Source organism: Montipora foliosa, chromosome 1 (assembly GCF_036669935.1).
Source record: "Montipora foliosa isolate CH-2021 chromosome 1, ASM3666993v2, whole genome shotgun sequence".
Lineage (NCBI taxonomy): Eukaryota > Metazoa > Cnidaria > Anthozoa > Scleractinia > Acroporidae > Montipora > Montipora foliosa.
The window spans coordinates 46741237-46758736 of record NC_090869.1 but is presented as its reverse complement, the minus strand read 5'-3'; the positions used below and the strand labels follow the sequence as shown (position 1 = coordinate 46758736).

At 39.3% G+C, this 17500-nt stretch overlaps 1 protein-coding gene and 1 long non-coding RNA gene across 4 annotated transcripts; one reads left to right on the top strand and one right to left on the bottom strand.

Annotated features, from left to right (window-relative positions):
• The first annotated feature begins 605 nt into the window (after positions 1-605).
• LOC137978473 (uncharacterized) lies at positions 606-16166 on the top strand. Its single transcript, XR_011118180.1, has 5 exons — positions 606-736; positions 2050-2299; positions 14969-15030; positions 15160-15212; positions 16011-16166. It is a non-coding gene; the product is annotated as an uncharacterized lncRNA (long non-coding RNA).
• LOC137978457 (kinesin-like protein KIF17) lies at positions 6208-16697 on the bottom strand. 3 transcript variants are annotated; one of them, XM_068825393.1, is made up of 4 exons: positions 16505-16697; positions 13418-14693; positions 11514-12318; positions 6208-6738 (listed from the first exon to the last, which is right to left on the bottom strand). In XM_068825393.1, the coding sequence occupies exons 2-4, from the start codon at positions 14562-14564 to the stop codon at positions 6615-6617; spliced, it is 2076 nt and encodes a 691-aa protein (XP_068681494.1). In that variant the 5' UTR covers positions 14565-14693; positions 16505-16697; the 3' UTR covers positions 6208-6614. The 3 variants fall into 3 exon arrangements, with proteins under 3 accessions (XP_068681494.1, XP_068681510.1, XP_068681501.1); XM_068825409.1 differs by having other exon boundaries at positions 11525-12318; XM_068825400.1 differs by lacking the exon at positions 16505-16697 and having other exon boundaries at positions 13418-15021.
• Positions 16698-17500: the final 803 nt, after the last annotated feature.

Genomic DNA, 17500 nt, shown 5'->3' with positions numbered 1-17500 from the left:
TAGATCTGTTGGCAATATTGGATTTTGATGCAGCTATATACTTAAAGTGGTACTATGATCAAAAAATCATTTCCTTTTTTTCTTCAGATTTTGAAAGCGTGTTCGCTCAACACCTAACTTGCAAAATTTTGAGCTTTGAGTTTTATCCAAAGTCTGTTTATTTTTAGTGTAAGTTTTGGATTTCATGGTCCGCCATTACTCACGTTCAAAACTGGCCGATTAGACCTCAGAGGGTTGGATCTAGAAAAAATGACGTCATTTACTCACTAGCTTAAAATTTCAGCGTGTAAACGTAATTTATTATATATGCAAAACACGGGTTGAAAAGTCTGAAAGCCCGAAACTCCCGTGCTGCATATTAATTAGGCCGCGTACACACGCATTGCATTCTTAAACTAGTGAGTGTTTGACGTCATTTTCTCCTCGACCCAGCTCTCTCAAGATTTTAAAGTTAGTAATGGCGGACCAATAAATAAGAAAATTCCAGCTAAAATAAACAGGTGTCTTTTTAAAATCAGAACTTAAAACTTGGGTGAGTTAGTGTTTAGTTAACATAGTTTTGAAATCCAAAGGAAAAACAAAAGTTTTTTTTTGGTCGTAGTACCACTTTAAAGCGAAGAAAGCCTGAAGAGAAGCCAAGGAAGAAGAAGAAGAGAAAATTTCAATGAAGAACACCGTAAAGCTGAGAGAAATAGTGCGAGAGACAAAACACTTATTTACAACGGTTAGCTTTCAGGTAATGTTCTCCTTCTTCTAACTGGTAAAATATTTCAATTTTTCAAAAGTAGAAATTCAAATTTCCGTGTACCGTCAGGGGTGTCTTCATTGAAAAGGTTGTAGCGCTTTCCGTTTACGGCGCAGATATCCCCACTCTTGGATTAAATGTGGCCACTTATTATCGAAGAAGATGCTTTGTTTTTCTTGTCAGAGCATTATCGAAAGCGCAAACTAAAAAATTTGAGCAACCACGCAAAAAAGAGTCGCATGGAATAAATATTTCGAATTGTAAAATCCCTCAAAACTGGCTTGTTGGAAATAGGTTTATCTAGCTACTTTCAAAATTTGATTGCAATCAAGCAAAGCGCCTTGGAGTTGTAATCTTTACATTGTTATCTTCAAGACAAGAATTAATGTTTTAGCCCCAGCACCTTTCCCCATAATTGGCCAATCAGAGGACGCCACCTTTTTCCGGTTACAGCTGTCGATCTCTCACAAGTTCTAGCTTTCCTCCAGCTTCATTGTCACTACTATTCTTCGAATTTTGGACGCATGTTTTCGGAGTGGATCGGCCTTCATGCTTAACAGAAAAAGGATGCGCATATCGATCTCATCAAAAACAAAAGCGGCAGAGAAAAAGTGTAAACGACGACGATTTGATCCTGAAAACGTTCTTAATGTGTTTTTACAGTTCCGTGGTATAGAATTTCAATAAATTAATGCGGACGTGACCAGGAATGTTTCCTGTGGTGTGTCCCCAAGTATTTGGGTTTATTTTCCTGTTAAAATACAGTTATACATTTATTCTACCTTTATTTATACTGCTCACACATGAAATGAGCAAAATAAAGAAAGTCGTTCTTAACGGACTCTCATATTGGATGTGTTCTTAAAACGTTCTTAAAATATTGGTTCATCTCAGCATTTCTTATAAGAAAGGTTATTCTTCTAAAAAAAAGTGATAACAAAGCTAGAAGCCAAAGTCAACAATAAATGGCCGAAACAGTTTTGTGTCTGTTTTCATGCAAGCAACTAAATCGAATGTTTTTTGCTTGTAAAGCCAATAACATTTTTGCTGGAAATGGTTTTGTAGTTTCTTTAAAAACAGATACAAATTTGCATGATCGGTTAATATTGCTACACCGCGAAAGTGTTCGTTTGCTGACAGGGGTTTCTCTAAAATTCAGACCTCCAAACACAGCCGGACCCTTCACAACTCAATCGTCTAAAGAATATTCATGTAGACACAGGGGCATGGTTTCTGTGGCCAGACATGACCAAGACCAAGAACAGCAAAGTTTGGCCATATAAATTTTGTTCTACACTTTACAGATTTCGGACTCCTTCCTTTAATGCAGACGTCTTTTCCCAAATGACGGTAGACTGAAGAATCTCGTTTGACCAGGAGAAATGGAAGGCGCACAGCACAATCATGGAATCAGAGTGCGCATTCGGTACGTTTGTTGTCCTTTCCCCTCATAACAACTAACATCGCAAAAATTCGTAAACCACAAACCCGTCTAAAACGGACACACTTTGCCCTCCGATTGCACAGAAAACACCACGACAACTGTACGTAGAGGTAAGTGAAGTTTATTTCTACATTTGCAGCTTACTTTAGAATTTATAATGCATCAGTCAATTGAAACCCCCAGCCCCCAGGTCCCGGGGAAGGGTGGGGGATTATAGGGGCATTGAAGCGCTTTTGAACAACAATCTGTCCCCTGGGGGTGGTATGTTTGACTGATTTTGACTTTGGGTCCCGTCCGCAAGTGGGGCAAGTGTTGCACTGGCATTCGAGTATCTAAAGATGGCGGAAAGCCTGAGAAAGGTAACACCTGGTTTTCACGAGCGACGCAAGTGCAAGCAAAAGCGCAAGCACAAGCATAAGGATCAAACTTTTTCCTTTTCCTTGTGCTTGCGCTTATGCTTGCGTTCGCTTGCGTCGTGTGAAAATGAAACGCAGCGTAAGCACCAGGAAATTTGCTACGTCTGGCCAATTAAAGCACTTGTTCCAGATTCTCCACGTCTGAGCATTTGAGCAAAATGGCGGATGCCGTGGTTGTTATTTAATGCTTTAATATTTCGACGTTTGTTTTCACCAGCATAAGCTACTTATTCTTGTGCTTGTGCTTGCGTCGCTAGTGAAAACCAGGCTTAAGAGCCCCCCGTGGGGGAGTGGGGGAGTACTCTCTTATATACGCTATATAGGTATGTGCCGCCCGATAGGGTAGGGTTTTTGAGGTGCTCAGGGTATCGTTTTTGGTATCCTTAGATATTCCTTAGATAGGGTCACTAAATTGCAGTATCCACCCCAACCCGCAAAACGAAAAAGATACGGTTTATTAAAACTGAACTACACGCTTGAATACACGTTTTCAAGTTTAACAAAACGATTTTAAAGGGACCTTTATTGCTTGTATGGGCCTAAAAGAGGGTATCGAATCTCGATTCTCTACCCTCAAATAGGGTCAGGGTTTGAGAACCTTGATTGATTGACACACCTATCATAAATTGTCGGAAATCGAAATACCACTCCCCTCGGAGGTAAGAGTTGCTTTGATCCACGCATATCATTCTTTGACTTCACCATCCACTGCAAAATGATATTCAATCTGAATTCTTGGGTTCCTTTAAAGTTGACATGAACGTGGCAAATTTAGTATGCTTGATATGCAACGTAATGTTAATTTCACTTTGAACGTTGCCGAGACAGTTTTGTGATCAGATGGTCTTGAGCAATAATGAAATATGGGTGCTTTGCCCATATTTAATGGTTGAACAAAAAATGTGTCTTTAATTGGCATTGTGCCTAAAATGCACTCTTCACAAACCCAAAGCAGAACATTTGAAATTTCTTACCATAGTAAATGTTGGATTGTTTTAAATTTCTTACCCCAAGTATTGGGGGAATTTGATCTCAATTTCTGCCTCAGGGGGTGGGGGTCTCGATGCCTTTTGACCAGGGTCTATGTCAATTCCCCACCCTTCCCCGGTACCTGGGGGGTGGGGGTTTCAATTGACTGGTGCATAAGCTCAAAGTATATTTTCCCATACAAAGTCTATAAATCGTACCCCAAGCTTGGGCTGCCTGTGCGGGAAAGAATGTTAACTTTCGTCGTTTTCAGAGTAAAACAACGTACTTTTTAGCCAAGAAACGTCCGTCTTTGGTTTTTTAATTTTGTTGTAATATGTAACTGAATATTTACATTTTATCTGTAGGGTCAGGAAGCCTTCTCTGTCGGGTTCCCGACAAACGTATCTATTTTGACTTCAGGGTGAACTATTTTCACAATCGCGAGGTTGAGAGGTCATTTAATTGAAAATCTAAACACTATGAGATACAAAAAACAGACTTGCGAATTATCGCAAATCACAATGCTGACAAGCACAAAAGTAGAAGAAATGGTTAAATAATTATGAATTTTGGTACTATCTTAATGTTTTTGGGTTAGAGTAAAGGGATATATTGTCACGCAAATGATGTAATTTCATGACACTCAAAATTCGCAAAAAACGTGACTTTCATGTAAACAATCTTCGCACTAGTACTAACCAGGAAGTTAAAGAAATATTGTTGGCTTCCCAAATAAACTTCACCTTACACTATAATGACAAAACATATATTTTTCTGAGGTTAAAACCTTGGCTACCTTTCAATCATTTGTCAGCGAAATAAAATTGCTTTCTCCTCGCGTATAACATTTCAACGCACGTATGCAAATTTGTTAACTCATTTTCACCGCATTCCTGCGAAATTTTTCTTCTTTCAAATATTAACAAAAATTTTATTTCTCGTCAAGCGTTTCATTTTTTATATTCAAATAACCACTAACAATAAAGATCTTTTAACGATCTATCCGTAGGTATTTTTTCATAATTTATTATTCTCTGTCAAAATTTGCACAACAATCAAATGCAAAACACAAAAATAGCAACGAAAGCAACAAATTTAGTCGCATTTCAATACCTCTTCGTTGAATTCTCATGCTTAACACACGAATTTTTAGTTATCGTGGAAAATCTTTCTCTATTCGTTAGCAATCATCCTATCAAATTTCTGAGTAATCGACCGGTCCACGAATATTTTACGAGCTTTTTTCAATGGGATGTCAAAAGGCCAAGTGGATATTATGCATAATCGGCAAGTTCGGGCGATCAAGTTGCGCGTGAGACCTTTTATAAATATTTTTTCACAAAATGTTCCCGAATCGTCAAGTATCACCACAGAAGACAAGAACATCATTCTAAAAGCTTATTCTACGCAAAAAGTAGATTCTGGAGGTAATTTTGCGAGTGGATGAATTCATAAAGGCCACCTTTTCCAGCAAAATATTTTTTGAAACACACAACATATTTGCTATTAGAGGCAAAAACCCCTTCCTATTTCATTACGTGCGTGAAGAGAAGAAACTCAATCGTGTCAAATATGCGCAATATTGCAACAAACTAAATTTCAGGATCAAACCGTTTCCATAAAGAACCTTTTCCTTGAATAACGAAGCACAAAATAGACCACAAGCTTTCTTTCAAATAATTATTGGCTGTCACCTTCCCAATTATTTTCTTACCTGAAGACTGTGCAGAGTTGATCACAGATCCACTTAAGGTGTTCGATTCGTTCTCTGCTTTTGTTGAAACCATAAGTTACCAGAAAAGTTTCAATTCGGTTTCAGTGTTCTACATAACAGCACGCTTGGTAAAATATTAGAAATACAGCTCACTTTTATTCGGCTCGACGGGCGATAGATTGTTGTCAAAATTCATTACTCGTCGCTTTTAAGATTTCAGGTATTTGTTTTTTACCGCCTGCCTAGTTTATCCAACTGACTTTCCATTATTGAGCTCCATAAGGGTATATTTTGTTTAAAGATCCATTAAAACGCCATTCGCGTTACATGACTTTTGACGCCATTGCCGGTTAAGTTAATCATTCTACTGTGTCCACCAGAGAAATCTACGCATTTCCCACTACCCTCTCGATCCTAAGAAAATACGCGCAGAAGGCTCTATGCACAAAGACAGCACTTAGCAGGGGAGTGACAGGCAAGACTTTTACCGACACGGAAAAAAGAAAAACGAAAAAATAAATAAATAAATAAACCAACAAAGGAAACGCAGATTTCGACTGGGTTTGCCATACTGGCAACCCAGTAATAAGTAAAATGTAGAGCAAAACCCGCATGTTTTGGTGGGTTGTTGCATGGACTGGAAGCCGCGTTTTTGGCGGGAAGCTGCGTGGCCAGCGTATTGCATTTGACACTGCGTTTTAGTACAAAAATCAAATTTTTGAAGGCAGCCAAAAACAAGCTAAGTATTTGTTATTATGTCGTACAACGAGGAAAGAACAGAGAGTAAGAGAGCGAAAAAAAACAGCAAGCAGGGGACGAGCCCAACCAAAGGGCTAGAAATTATAGTTACGAGCAGTGGAAGAAAGAGTAAGCACGAGCACGAACGAAAAAACAGACTGAACAATGGTGACGAAAAATGAGTAGTTATACAAATATCCGAAACCAAAAACGTAATAATTGAGGAGTGCCACTTTTAGACTTGCCTAAATATATATATTACTCACCCACACGTCGAGAGGCGAATGGTAATATTAGCAGAAGGACCTTTCTCTGGTCTTTTTTTCGGAAGTACAACCAAAATCGGTTGGTAAATTGTGATAAATCGTATTCCCAAACACTGGCCTCTCCACACTTTATGTAATATCTGCATGCGTGTAGGGTTTGCCCGAATAAAAGTCGACTTCTCGCCGTTATTAGGTCGGGGTTATACAGAGTTACTGGGGAGTTTCAGTTTCTAATATCTAAGTGGATGGCCGGCTCGGAATGAATATCAGATCTTAAGGTAACATTTTTAATTTTACCTTGACAAGAAAACGATTTTATCAGTCAAAAGATGTCTTTGTATTTTTTCCAGTAAAGTTTTTCCTTATCTCTTAAAAAAACCATCAAGCCGTTCGCCGAAAAATGACCGCTCAGGGCAAAGGCAGCATAATCCAAAATCAGCTGGTCCCTGAAACGGAAACATAAAAGTATGAGGGATGTTTCCGCTTAACCCCTTTCAGCGGTTTTCAGTCAATGATTGAACCGCGGTGCTTTATTCTGACACTTCTCGATATTTATTTCAACAACCAGTCCTCAGTAGTTCAAAAGGTGTAAGGCGCTATCCTCTGCCGGAAACATCATCACTATGCAGAAAATAAGCCATATCAAAATCATCTGAATTATCTACCGGATAGTGATTTATACAGCGCGGGATAGCGTTTCCACCTTCCGAACAACGGAGGGCTGAATTAAGAGAACAACCAATTCGCTGTTCGTTTTCTAGACATATTAAGGGTATATCTACCTTTTAAGGTCGATTGTGTTTTCACCGGGAAGACTATTTTTACAAGGCAAGTGAATAAGCATGAAAGTAATGAGCCGATATGGTAACTAAAAGTATATTTCACAGGCTATCCTATCCAAACTCGAAGGTACAAAGGATTTTGAAAATTCATGCCTCGTTCCGATTTCATTAAGTAAAACCTCGATTGTGATTTGGTCATTTCTCGGTAGGGTTCACAGACGAGAAGTGATACATATATCATTGATCATGGCCCTACTGTAAGAAAATCGAGGGTCCACTGAGTTGGGTGTAGTTAAGTAAACTACTAGTTTTAATGAAATTACCTCTACCTCTTTGCCCCTCCTTTGAAGATACGTAAAATTTAGAACTTAAGGCTGGTTTACACGTACGATGCAAGCATAAACACGAGCAACATACGCAGACGCAGTAGCGTTTTGATAATTGGTACCTTTCATCCTTGCATACGGCGAGAGCTACTGAAATTTAAACTGACCAATCAGAATTCAGCGAGCGGGAAAAACTGTGCTATCCTTGTGCTATTCGACGTCACGCCAATTGTTTACATTCGGATTGGTTAGATCGGTGGACATTCGCTTAGCCTTCTCTTGTGACTCTCTTGACCGTCGCTTCTTTGAACTCAGCGGGACAGAAATGACGCATTGTTCTGGCAATCAATTTGCCAATCCACTTTATCCAGTTTATGAATTGGTCTAGCATGTGATTAAAAACCAGGATCGCCTGTGAACTTTATTCTGTGGAGGAAGAAGACGTTGCTGAGTGAACATTTTTACGACGAAATCCCTTGGTTTGTTCAGCACTTTGATGTCCGATAACTGAGCCGCTCTAATGAGTGTTGGGTCAATCGCATTTGGCCGTCTGACCTTATGAAGTTTTTTCAGCTCTTGTTTGTGTCCATCATGATCGAACTTCAGGTGAAGCGCTATGCTGCTTTATGCCAACTTCGATGGCTTGTGATGAGCTTGCCTGCTGCCCAAATTGTTGTTGTATTTGGGCAAGATTGGTCTTATCGGGTTGGAACTTAATAGTGAGGGGAACAATTTTTCGTTCATCTGCTGTGCCAAACAACAAACAATCCTGTTGGGTGTTCCACGTGCTTGGCGAGTCTTGCACGACCATCATCTATCAGATCTGGAGTGGAGTTTTCTTTCAGTGATTACAACTTGCGATCGTTCTGCAAACATCCACGTAGCATGCAGCACTTTTTAGTGACTTCAGGATCCCCGGCCCGTTTTGCTGTTTCAAAGGGAGTCGTGCATTTTTGAGCAGTTTGTCTTCATTGCTTGTATTTTTTCGTTTGTTCCTGGTGGCGCAAAGTAACTTTGATGATTTGAAAGGACTTGAATCCTTAATTGAATTAGCGATTTTTTTAATTAAGAAACCAACAAGTGAATGGTACACAAAATTAGGAGAAACTGTTGGTTGAATAGACAATATTTGTAGACATAATTATCTACCCAGTTTAAGTACTAAGCTCAACAAGTTGTTTGGCTCCACAAGTTTCAGTTTCAGGCCACGTACCCAAATTCACCCAGGTACTGTTGCACACTACCATAGTTCTTTGGAAATTGAATAGCTCCTTGAACACCTGGTTGCTTGAGAAGAAACTTGATGTGTTTGTTCTCTACATTGGTGAATGCAGCCACTAACTGTCCATTGTGGATAAACTCCAGACCAACTCTTTTTTCAATTTAATCTTTGTTCTTCGCAGGGCATTAACAATGGTGTCCCTTGAAAAATGTTAGTTTAAAGAGTTTGTTTAAGTTATTTCCAATTTCATAGGGCACTGTGGTTGCTAGATTCACTTTAAAACTTATCATGGAAATGTAAATCAATGCCAGTGAAAAGTCAGTCTCTTGAGTTGTTGATAGAAAATTAATTTAAAATATGCATATTGAAACATCACTTGAGGAATATTTTTTTCCCTTTTTGTGAACCTAACATACATTGCTGCCATTTATTTATTGCTTGGTCATTCAATGTCTTAACCACATCAAATAACTTATTTTTTAGGTATTGTGTATCTTAATCTAAAAACTTAACTGGTTGCTTTTTGGAGCCCTTTTGCAGCATATTTAGATAGGCAGGAAATGTTCCACATTTTATGGTAAATAGTTCTGCATAGTTTTAAGGAATATTGCGGCCTAAGCTAATTGAATATGAGAATAAAATGTGCTGTTTGACATTTTGTGAATTTAAAGACTATTAGTATTGTTTGCGCTTGTTTTAAAAGGCTTAAGGTTGGCACTCAAAAGTGTTCCTTCCACAATCTTATTCTGTAAAGATTACCTTGGAAGAATTGGATTAATCCAAGTTTTTTCTTCTAGCCTCTTTCCCCAGTGCCCTCTGAGAATGGAGTTGATTTGGTTTTGCCTGATGTTGAAAGATGAAACAATGCCTAAACCAGCCGCAAGGAATACTTCATGGTGCTTTTTTACAAACATGGGCATGAGGGTGCTCATAAGCATCTGAGCATTGTTTTGCATGCTAAAGTGATAATTATTATAAATAATTTGTTTATCTTAGAGAGTCTTCTTTTCCTGTTGGTCATTCAAAAATTGTTGGAATAGCTTGTTTGAGCTGTTGGATAGAGGCAGAAGATTTGATGAGGGCCTCCTGGGGAGAGGAGTCCTTGTTCCCTTTAGATATTTTCTTGTGTTTCCTTGTTCCCCAAATTACTTTGAAACTTGTTCCCAGCCTTTTGATCTCTAAAATTGAAATATTGGTTTTCTTCCCTTGTTCCCTAAAATATTTTGATATTGTTCCTCTGTTCCCCAGTTCAAATAAGCCATGTTCTCTTCTTCCCTCAAACCCCTGGGAGTGCCTCTTTGATGTTGATTCTCGTATTGGCCTAATAGTAATTCACTGTAGAATTGCAAGACACAGCAAGTTCTTATTTGGGAGTGAGGGAAAAGTTTTGAATAAATGTTTGCTCAATGCAAGAAACAAAATTTGACTGCACCTTCTAGACCTTACTCTTTTCAGACATGAATCAGCTTGTTTGCACCTTTCTGGCGACCTGCGGGAGGGCAAGCTCTAGAAATTCTTCTTCAATGAGCCTTCCGCTGAAAAACTTTCCAAGTCTGGCTTTCCGGTGTTAGGGGCCGAGGTTTTTGTGTAAAATTCAACAGCGGCTTCCTTGCAGCTTCTCAAAGGTGTTCCTTCGGGCAATGGTTAGTAAAAGTTTTGTAGTGCTTATACAAATTTTCGCTACTTGAAAAGGTATGTTTATACGAAACAATTATCAGCTTGACAATTTTTCTTTCCCGATACTCCATTTAAAATGCACGTGAGCGCCATTAATAGAGAGCCAGAAAACCATTTAAAACATTTTGTGGCAATTTTTTTGTCAACAAACTTGGGTTGTCGGCGAGCAGAATTCGAACGTAAGCTGTTGTGCTTTGGCTTTTATTTGTGCTTTTTCTAACTAATCTAAGACGAATTCAGGCTGGTATTTTCGAGTCAAGTGTAAGAAGACGGCAAAACCGTATTGATAATGTATTTATTTGAGTTAACTTCGCGAATAAAGACTTTAATCGCTTCCTTTCGACGGCGGTAGATCGACACGCACAACCGAAATGCACTGTTTCCGGTGAAAGGGCAAATGATTGACAGGATAGCACAGTTTTGACTGCCGCGCGCACTGCGGGCGCGGGTTCCGTATGCAAGGTTACAACAAAAGACACTAATTTACAACAAGTTAATGCCCCTGCGTATGCTGCTTATGCTTATGCTTACGTCCTACGTATAAACCAGCCTCAAATGATCCGAGTTTCAGGCCTAATCTTCTCTTTCCTTACCCTGTTAAATTTAAAGTTAATTTTTTGAGGCGGAATTACTGGTTCAGCGTAACTTCAGAAAAAAACTCAACAAACCGGTGTTCACAGCAAAAGTGAATTCCATGCAGTTATCGTTAATATTTCGTTTACTCGATTTCCTTTACCGCGTAAAGGCCCAGTAATACGGGCAACATTTTTCGTGCAACTTGTCGTGCAACAATGTTGTGTTGAAAGTTGTGATGGTTTAGTGCGCGTATTACCACCTTCTTGCGCAACAAATTTTTGTGTTGCAAAAAGTAGACGTCGCTTTTACTTTTTGCAACATGAAAATTTGTTGCGCAACAGGGTGGTAATACGTGCAACTGAACCATCTCAACTCGTAACGCAACACTATTGCGCGACAAGTTGCACGAAAAATGTCGCCCGTATTACTGGGCCTTCACTAAAATACGACATAAACCAATTAAAGTTCATCCAAAAACGTCTGCCTGCCCAGTTCTGCCAAATTTGACTAGAATTGTGTCACTTTTCATGTAAGAAAAGTGAAAAATAACAGGATACATTGATCATAAACCCAAGAATGCTGTAGTTTCATTCAGTCAGTCATCCAGAAGAAGAGTACTCAATTTTATAAAACTTTACCTTTCTCTTACCTCTTCATCCAATAAAAACCCGCTCTTTCCTTTGCACTCTTGTTTGCCAGCGTAATTCTTTTCCGCGGTATACGGTGACACGCTTCTAGAGCGTCCTTCGGCATCTCCACGACAAAGCATATTTTCGCGAATATGCCATCCCTCTATATCTCCTTCATACTCATTTGGTAACTGGACGTCAATTTTTGATTCGAATAAATCATCAGTTGATGTACCAACCGAAACCATACAAGGTATATCTGGCTCAAGGGTCAATTCAGGAAGAGGTGTTATGTCTACCCCTGTTGGAATCTCCGTTACCACTTCTTCTCGACCGAAAGCTGATTCCTTAGAAGGTTCAGGTGTCAGCATCCTTGGTAACGTTACAACCGATGACATTTCTACAGGTGATGCATGTCTATCTTCTTGTTCCCGTCGACATGATGCAGTGTCATTTATTTCTCTCAGCTCATTCCCAGTGTGCAATATGTTTGCTCCCTCTGCAGTCCGTCGGCTTCTTAACATCATTAACGCGGTCTTGTGTTCTTCGAGGATGCTTTTCCTTGCCTCGTAATCAAGTTTTCTCTGCTGGATTTGAAGCTGTGTTTTTAGTTCATCAAGTTCCCTTTTAAGTGTGGTTGACTCTTGGCAAGCCCTTATGTGCAGTTTTTGGGTCTCAACGAGTCTTGTTTGATATTCCGCAATTACACCCGTCCTTTCTGATTGATTCGTTTGCATTTTTTCCGTCTTCTCACACCTGCGTGTTCGTGCCTGATGAAAGCTCAAAATTGTATCGACAGATTCATTTTTTATCTCTGAAATTAAAAAAGCATGATGCAAAAAAGATGCCTCCTAACGGCGAAACACTTATTATTTCCTGTCTGGCGACGCAACTGCTAAATACGTTAAGTAATACTACCGATTAAATACCATACAATACAGGACTCCGTTGAGTTGCAATAGAAGCTTCGGAAACCGTGCCAGCACAACACATGTTTTTCTTTAAGGAAAAAATACCATCGAAGGCAATGAAACAACTTAGGCAGTTGTTGTAAAGTAGCCCGGGGCGTGTTGTGTTTTCTGTTTGCCACAGGGCAGGTGCCGATGCCATAGCAATTTACAAGTAAATGAAATTTGTTCACTTTTCTAACAAGCACGATTAATATAGAATAGAATAGAAACAACTGATTGCCTCATTTATGTAGGATTGCAAACCCAATCCCATTTGGATGGCTATTAACAGTGGTTTTCTGCGAAACAGTTGGGAAAATAAATTTAAAAAATTAAAAAAAAAGGGTTAACCACTCGTCCAGTGAACCAATAACGTGAGTCAACACAGATTGGGAGAAACCTTGTACTTTTCTACCTCCATGGACACAATCACCCCTTTTTTTTCATTTCCGAGCTAAAGCACATTGTGAGTCGGTATCGAAATAGGAATCGGTTGACCATCCTCATTTGAAGCTCATTCCCACTATAGCTGACAACTAACTTCCCTTCCAGGGGGATCCGGTCATACATTATCGACCGACCAGGGAGTAGCGAGGTGATTCTAATTGCAGAAAAAGTGCGTCTCCTAAGAGCTATCTAGTACAAGACCACCCAGCAGCGGCGTTCCAATATGTCCTATCCCTATCCGATTATGATTAATAACTTTCTCCGGGGGGAGGGAGGGGGGACATGTATTATACATTGACACGGAAGAAGTGATGAGGTGCCTCTTATCGCAAAAATGTCAGGTTGTCTTCTTGGAGCGAACAAGTACAAGGCCAACTTGTAGCGTGTTGACAGCGTGGTTGATTCAGTGTCGGATTGGTTTTATTGTATTAGCCGAGCAGTATGGACATCCAGGTTAAATTACTGGCGAGGCGCCATTGGAAGTGCATTGTTGGGCATTATACAAGCGTTTCCTACCTTGAATCTCACTGAGAAGTTGCCTGGGAACTGGAATTTCTTGGGCAATAATTCTCTTAAGCTGTTGAATTTCATCATGATATCTTTTAATAATTGTGTCCTTTAGATCTTCATTGATCTTTGGCTTGTTCGTTATATCCTTTGCACGCTTTGCGTATCTCAGTGTACTTAGCGTTTCCTCGTAATTATTCTCCCCTGGACTGACACAAGCCACCATTAGCGTCTTGGAATTTCCGCCAAGCGAGTCTTGCAAAAGCCTTGTAAGTTTGGAGTCGCGATAAGGCACGTGTTTTGACTTCCTATCCACCAAAGCAGAGATAACATTTCCAAGAACCGATAAAGACAAGTTTATTTTCGTTGATTCTTTGAAGCGTTCACCACTACTTCCTGACTTACTTTGACGCTCACTACCAGCAAGGTCCACGAGGTTGAGTTTGCCTGTCCGATAGACTTCTTTTTCTGCTTGAGAAGCGCGAAAACATGCCTCGAGGTCTATTGTGAAAATGGAATGCGACCTTGATGAATCCACATTCAGTAAGGTCGCACCTACTGATCGATTTCTTCCTCCCGATTCTAAAATGTGCTGCATATCGGAATAATTATCAACAGTTATACTGGATAATCCTTTGACATAAATTCCCTTGTCGGGGTGTTCCTTGATTTCTGGTTTGCACTTGCTCTGCTTCACAAGCAAGTCCCTTATTTCTTCATTGTATATTTCCAGGTATGAGACACGCAAAATATACTTGGCTTGTTTTCCTACACTTTGCCGGCGAGTGCCGTTGAAAATATTCTCACAACAACGAGGAATGATACCTCTGTGTGCTGCAGGGCTTTGAATGCCCTCCATGGTAAATGTTTTTCCACACGATGTTTGCCCGTAAGCAAATACTGTCCCGTTATATCCTTCCATTACGCCATTTACAATTGGGCGTACGATCTCAGAATAGATTTTCTCCGTGCTGCTAGCAATCCCATAAACTCCGTCGAAGGTGAAAGTCTTGAAAGACTTTTCGTCATCTGCCCGTTTTTTAATGCTGCACTGATGGAGTGAAGAGTTTGTTTCTATTACAAATCTCGTATTCATTTCCCGCTCTTTCTCATTTAGTGGTCGACACCGAACGATAACTTTAACACTTTCACTCATGCTGAGCCTCACCGTGAGGAAACGTTAAGTCAGCAACAGTCACTTGTTGGAAAAGGTACACACGGTTCAGTGCTTCCGTTGGCATTAGCTCAAAATTTAACCTTTTCTCTCGTGTTTTTACTTTACAGGCTGCAAAACAAGAAAATTAAAAATATTAAGCGTTGATTAGAAGTATAGAGGTCTGTAACTGGACAAGTAGGGGTAAAATCTGAGTTTGTACAAAGCGAAGGTTCTTCATTTGGCAGCCCTAGGCAACCCATCTCCAACACCTAATGGTCATGCGTTATGTGTATAGACGATTTGATCTTGGTAGAATTTCTGACTTTGCCTAGATTCTTACTACTTGCTATCTAGTTACTACTTACGAACTAGATTCTCACTAATTTGCTCTTACGGTTTACCAGATAAGCCACCTTTCACCAAGTCACGAAGCTTGTATGTAGCTTTTCCAATTGAGCTATTTAAGGTAATTACATGCATCTTCTTATGATGTTATGATGGCTATCACATAAAGTCTCCTCAAGTTGAGATTCAAATGTTCTGTGTTCTTGCCAATTTCGTTGTCTTTATTTTTTAAAGTGTTATTTAATTTTAGGAGAGAGGAAGAACCTGAGAAAACGAGCGACCACAGTACAAGGCATGCACAAGGTTGACCATTTTAAAGTATATCTAAAACATGATACACGTCAATAGCTTCCCTTCATCCATTTTACTGCTGGGATATACCCATTGAATGTAATAATAGTAGACAAGGTCTAAATCCAGGACATTTTTTTGTCCTTGAAGACGGCCTCGAGGAAGGAAAGGGCTTGTTCAAGGACATATATAAGTAGTGTCCTTCATAATGCGCTCATCTACTACCTGCAATTTGTGAAGCGCTGTGTACATTAGCTGCAACGTGTTGCATTCAGAAATAATAATCTGGGTTTTTTGGGGGGGTTTTTTTAATGGAAGGTGTTTCATCGTTTTTGCTTGAAACCTTGTATCTATCTTTCGGCCCTCTTGGAATTAGCTGGGAAACTTCGAGATTGTAAATAAAATTAATTTCTCTCCATTCAAGCAAATCCAAGCGTAAGTAATCCGTGTAACTGGTACCCGAGACCAACTTCAAGATGACAATTTTCTTTCTCGGAATCAATTTCAGTGAAATCGCCTAAGGGATAACTATGGATAATGGATACTTATAAAATATCTAGGGTTCTACAATTTTTACATGAATAATTATGAAAATGAAACTACGCAAAATGGCCTAGAAAATAAAAGCAAAAAAATTTGCCGGTGGTTTCATCGGATTTAATTTAAAATTCCTTAAGATTGTTGCAGTCGGAAAAGGAAGAGATTTTACATTTGGCAGATTGACCGACACAATCCAGCCTATCACTATTGAGCTGCAATAAACTAAATATCACAAAGCTAAGTTGGTTATCTTAATGAATTTTCTTACAGTTGTTTGCACTCATCAGTAAATCGAAGATGGATCAACGAAAGCTACAGCAGAGCCGCAGTGACAGAAAACGAAGAAAAAATCTTTGTTAAGAATAGAGAAAACTTCAGAAATTGAGTTAAAGAGCATTGAATTTACTAATGTTGGGAAATGATTAAAAAATTTATAATACGTCAGAATGAGTGGGGCTTGTTCAGCGAGGCTTGTTAGACTCGACACACTACAACACTTTCAAAAATATAACAACATAGTCCTTTTTACAAGGCAAAAGCAAAAATGCAAATTATCACTCATAAATGTCAGTTTTCGAAAAACAATTCAGTTTTGACATTGCTCTCTTCGTGTCCCGGGGAGATCCCACAATGGTGTTATAACACTGATATCGGGCTTGAAATGGGTACCATGAAATACCAGCTAATATTGACAAGTTAGCGCGAGCCCTGATCTTTGCTGATAGACCGTACTAAGGACAAGGTTGTGAGTAAAAATTCCATACCTTTTGAACACCTTCGCTTTTTTTGTAGTAAGTCTGAAGCTGTAAAATTCCCTAGGGTTTACCAAATATTATTAGATTTAGAAACGTTCTGCTCTGCGTGCGAAAACTTAAACAGTGCAAAAAGCATTGTTTGAAAGCCTCATTTGTACTCTCCACCTGTTCATCTCCAAGGTTGCTAAAGCACCCAAACATTGCAGCCACATTTTACGCTCTCTCACGAAGTCGAACCATGATCTAATGTGAACCACTTGAAGGAATCGTGTATCGACTCCCCTGGAAATCAAATATTCAGTGCGTATATGGCTGAGTAAATTCAGTTTGTTTAAGGTCAACTTCCTTTACATTTAAACCAAGAGATCAAGTGACCATGATCCCTGAACTGTGCCAAATCTCACCACGCTACACTAGACTATCAGTGGAAATTTATATTTTAAAAAATGGCTCTATGAAAGAAGCTGGCCATAAAATTGGCAAACATCTTGTCTTATTTACTGCCAAAAGAAATGATGACAATTTTTTTTCACTGCCTTTTGGGAAGAACTAAGACAGGCATGGAGTATATAAATCGAAATATTGTTTACAAAACATAAAAAGCATCTCAATACAGCATTGAAAGCAAAGAGAAAGACGTGAAAAATATAAGAGGGGCGATTTGCTTCTGGGAAACCATTTTTTCACGTATTCTAAATTAGTTGATGTGGTTTTCCCTGTTTGTTTTCTGTCAAGTCAATCTGTCCTAGGTAGATCAAATAAAAGCACCTTAGTGACTCACCCAAGCGAAGTAATCAAGCGGCGTATCATCAGAGCCACTGATCTTGATGAAGTAATTGCTTCACGGCTGACAAACAACATTCTTGGGCGATGAAGTATTTTGTGCTACGTACTGGTGAAGAAAACCATGATGCCATCTCATTTCCATAATGAAAAGGAGGATGATATGTGCGATATAGGAGGTTTTCACGTGACGTCATCGCCGCCATGTTGGTGGACAGAAAC

Excerpts from the sequence above, each read along its gene's own strand:
- LOC137978457 (XM_068825393.1), bottom strand. The coding sequence starts at position 14,564 with ATGAGTGAAAGTGTTAAAGTTATCGTTCGGTGTCGACCACTAAATGAG. Across the intron at positions 12,319-13,417 it reads ACTTCTCAGTGAGATTCAAG|AGATAAAAAATGAATCTGTC; the intron begins GTAGGAAACGCT and ends TTTTAATTTCAG. Across the intron at positions 6,739-11,513 it reads GATGAAGAGGTAAGAGAAAG|GGACCAGCTGATTTTGGATT; the intron begins GTAAAGTTTTAT and ends TTTCCGTTTCAG.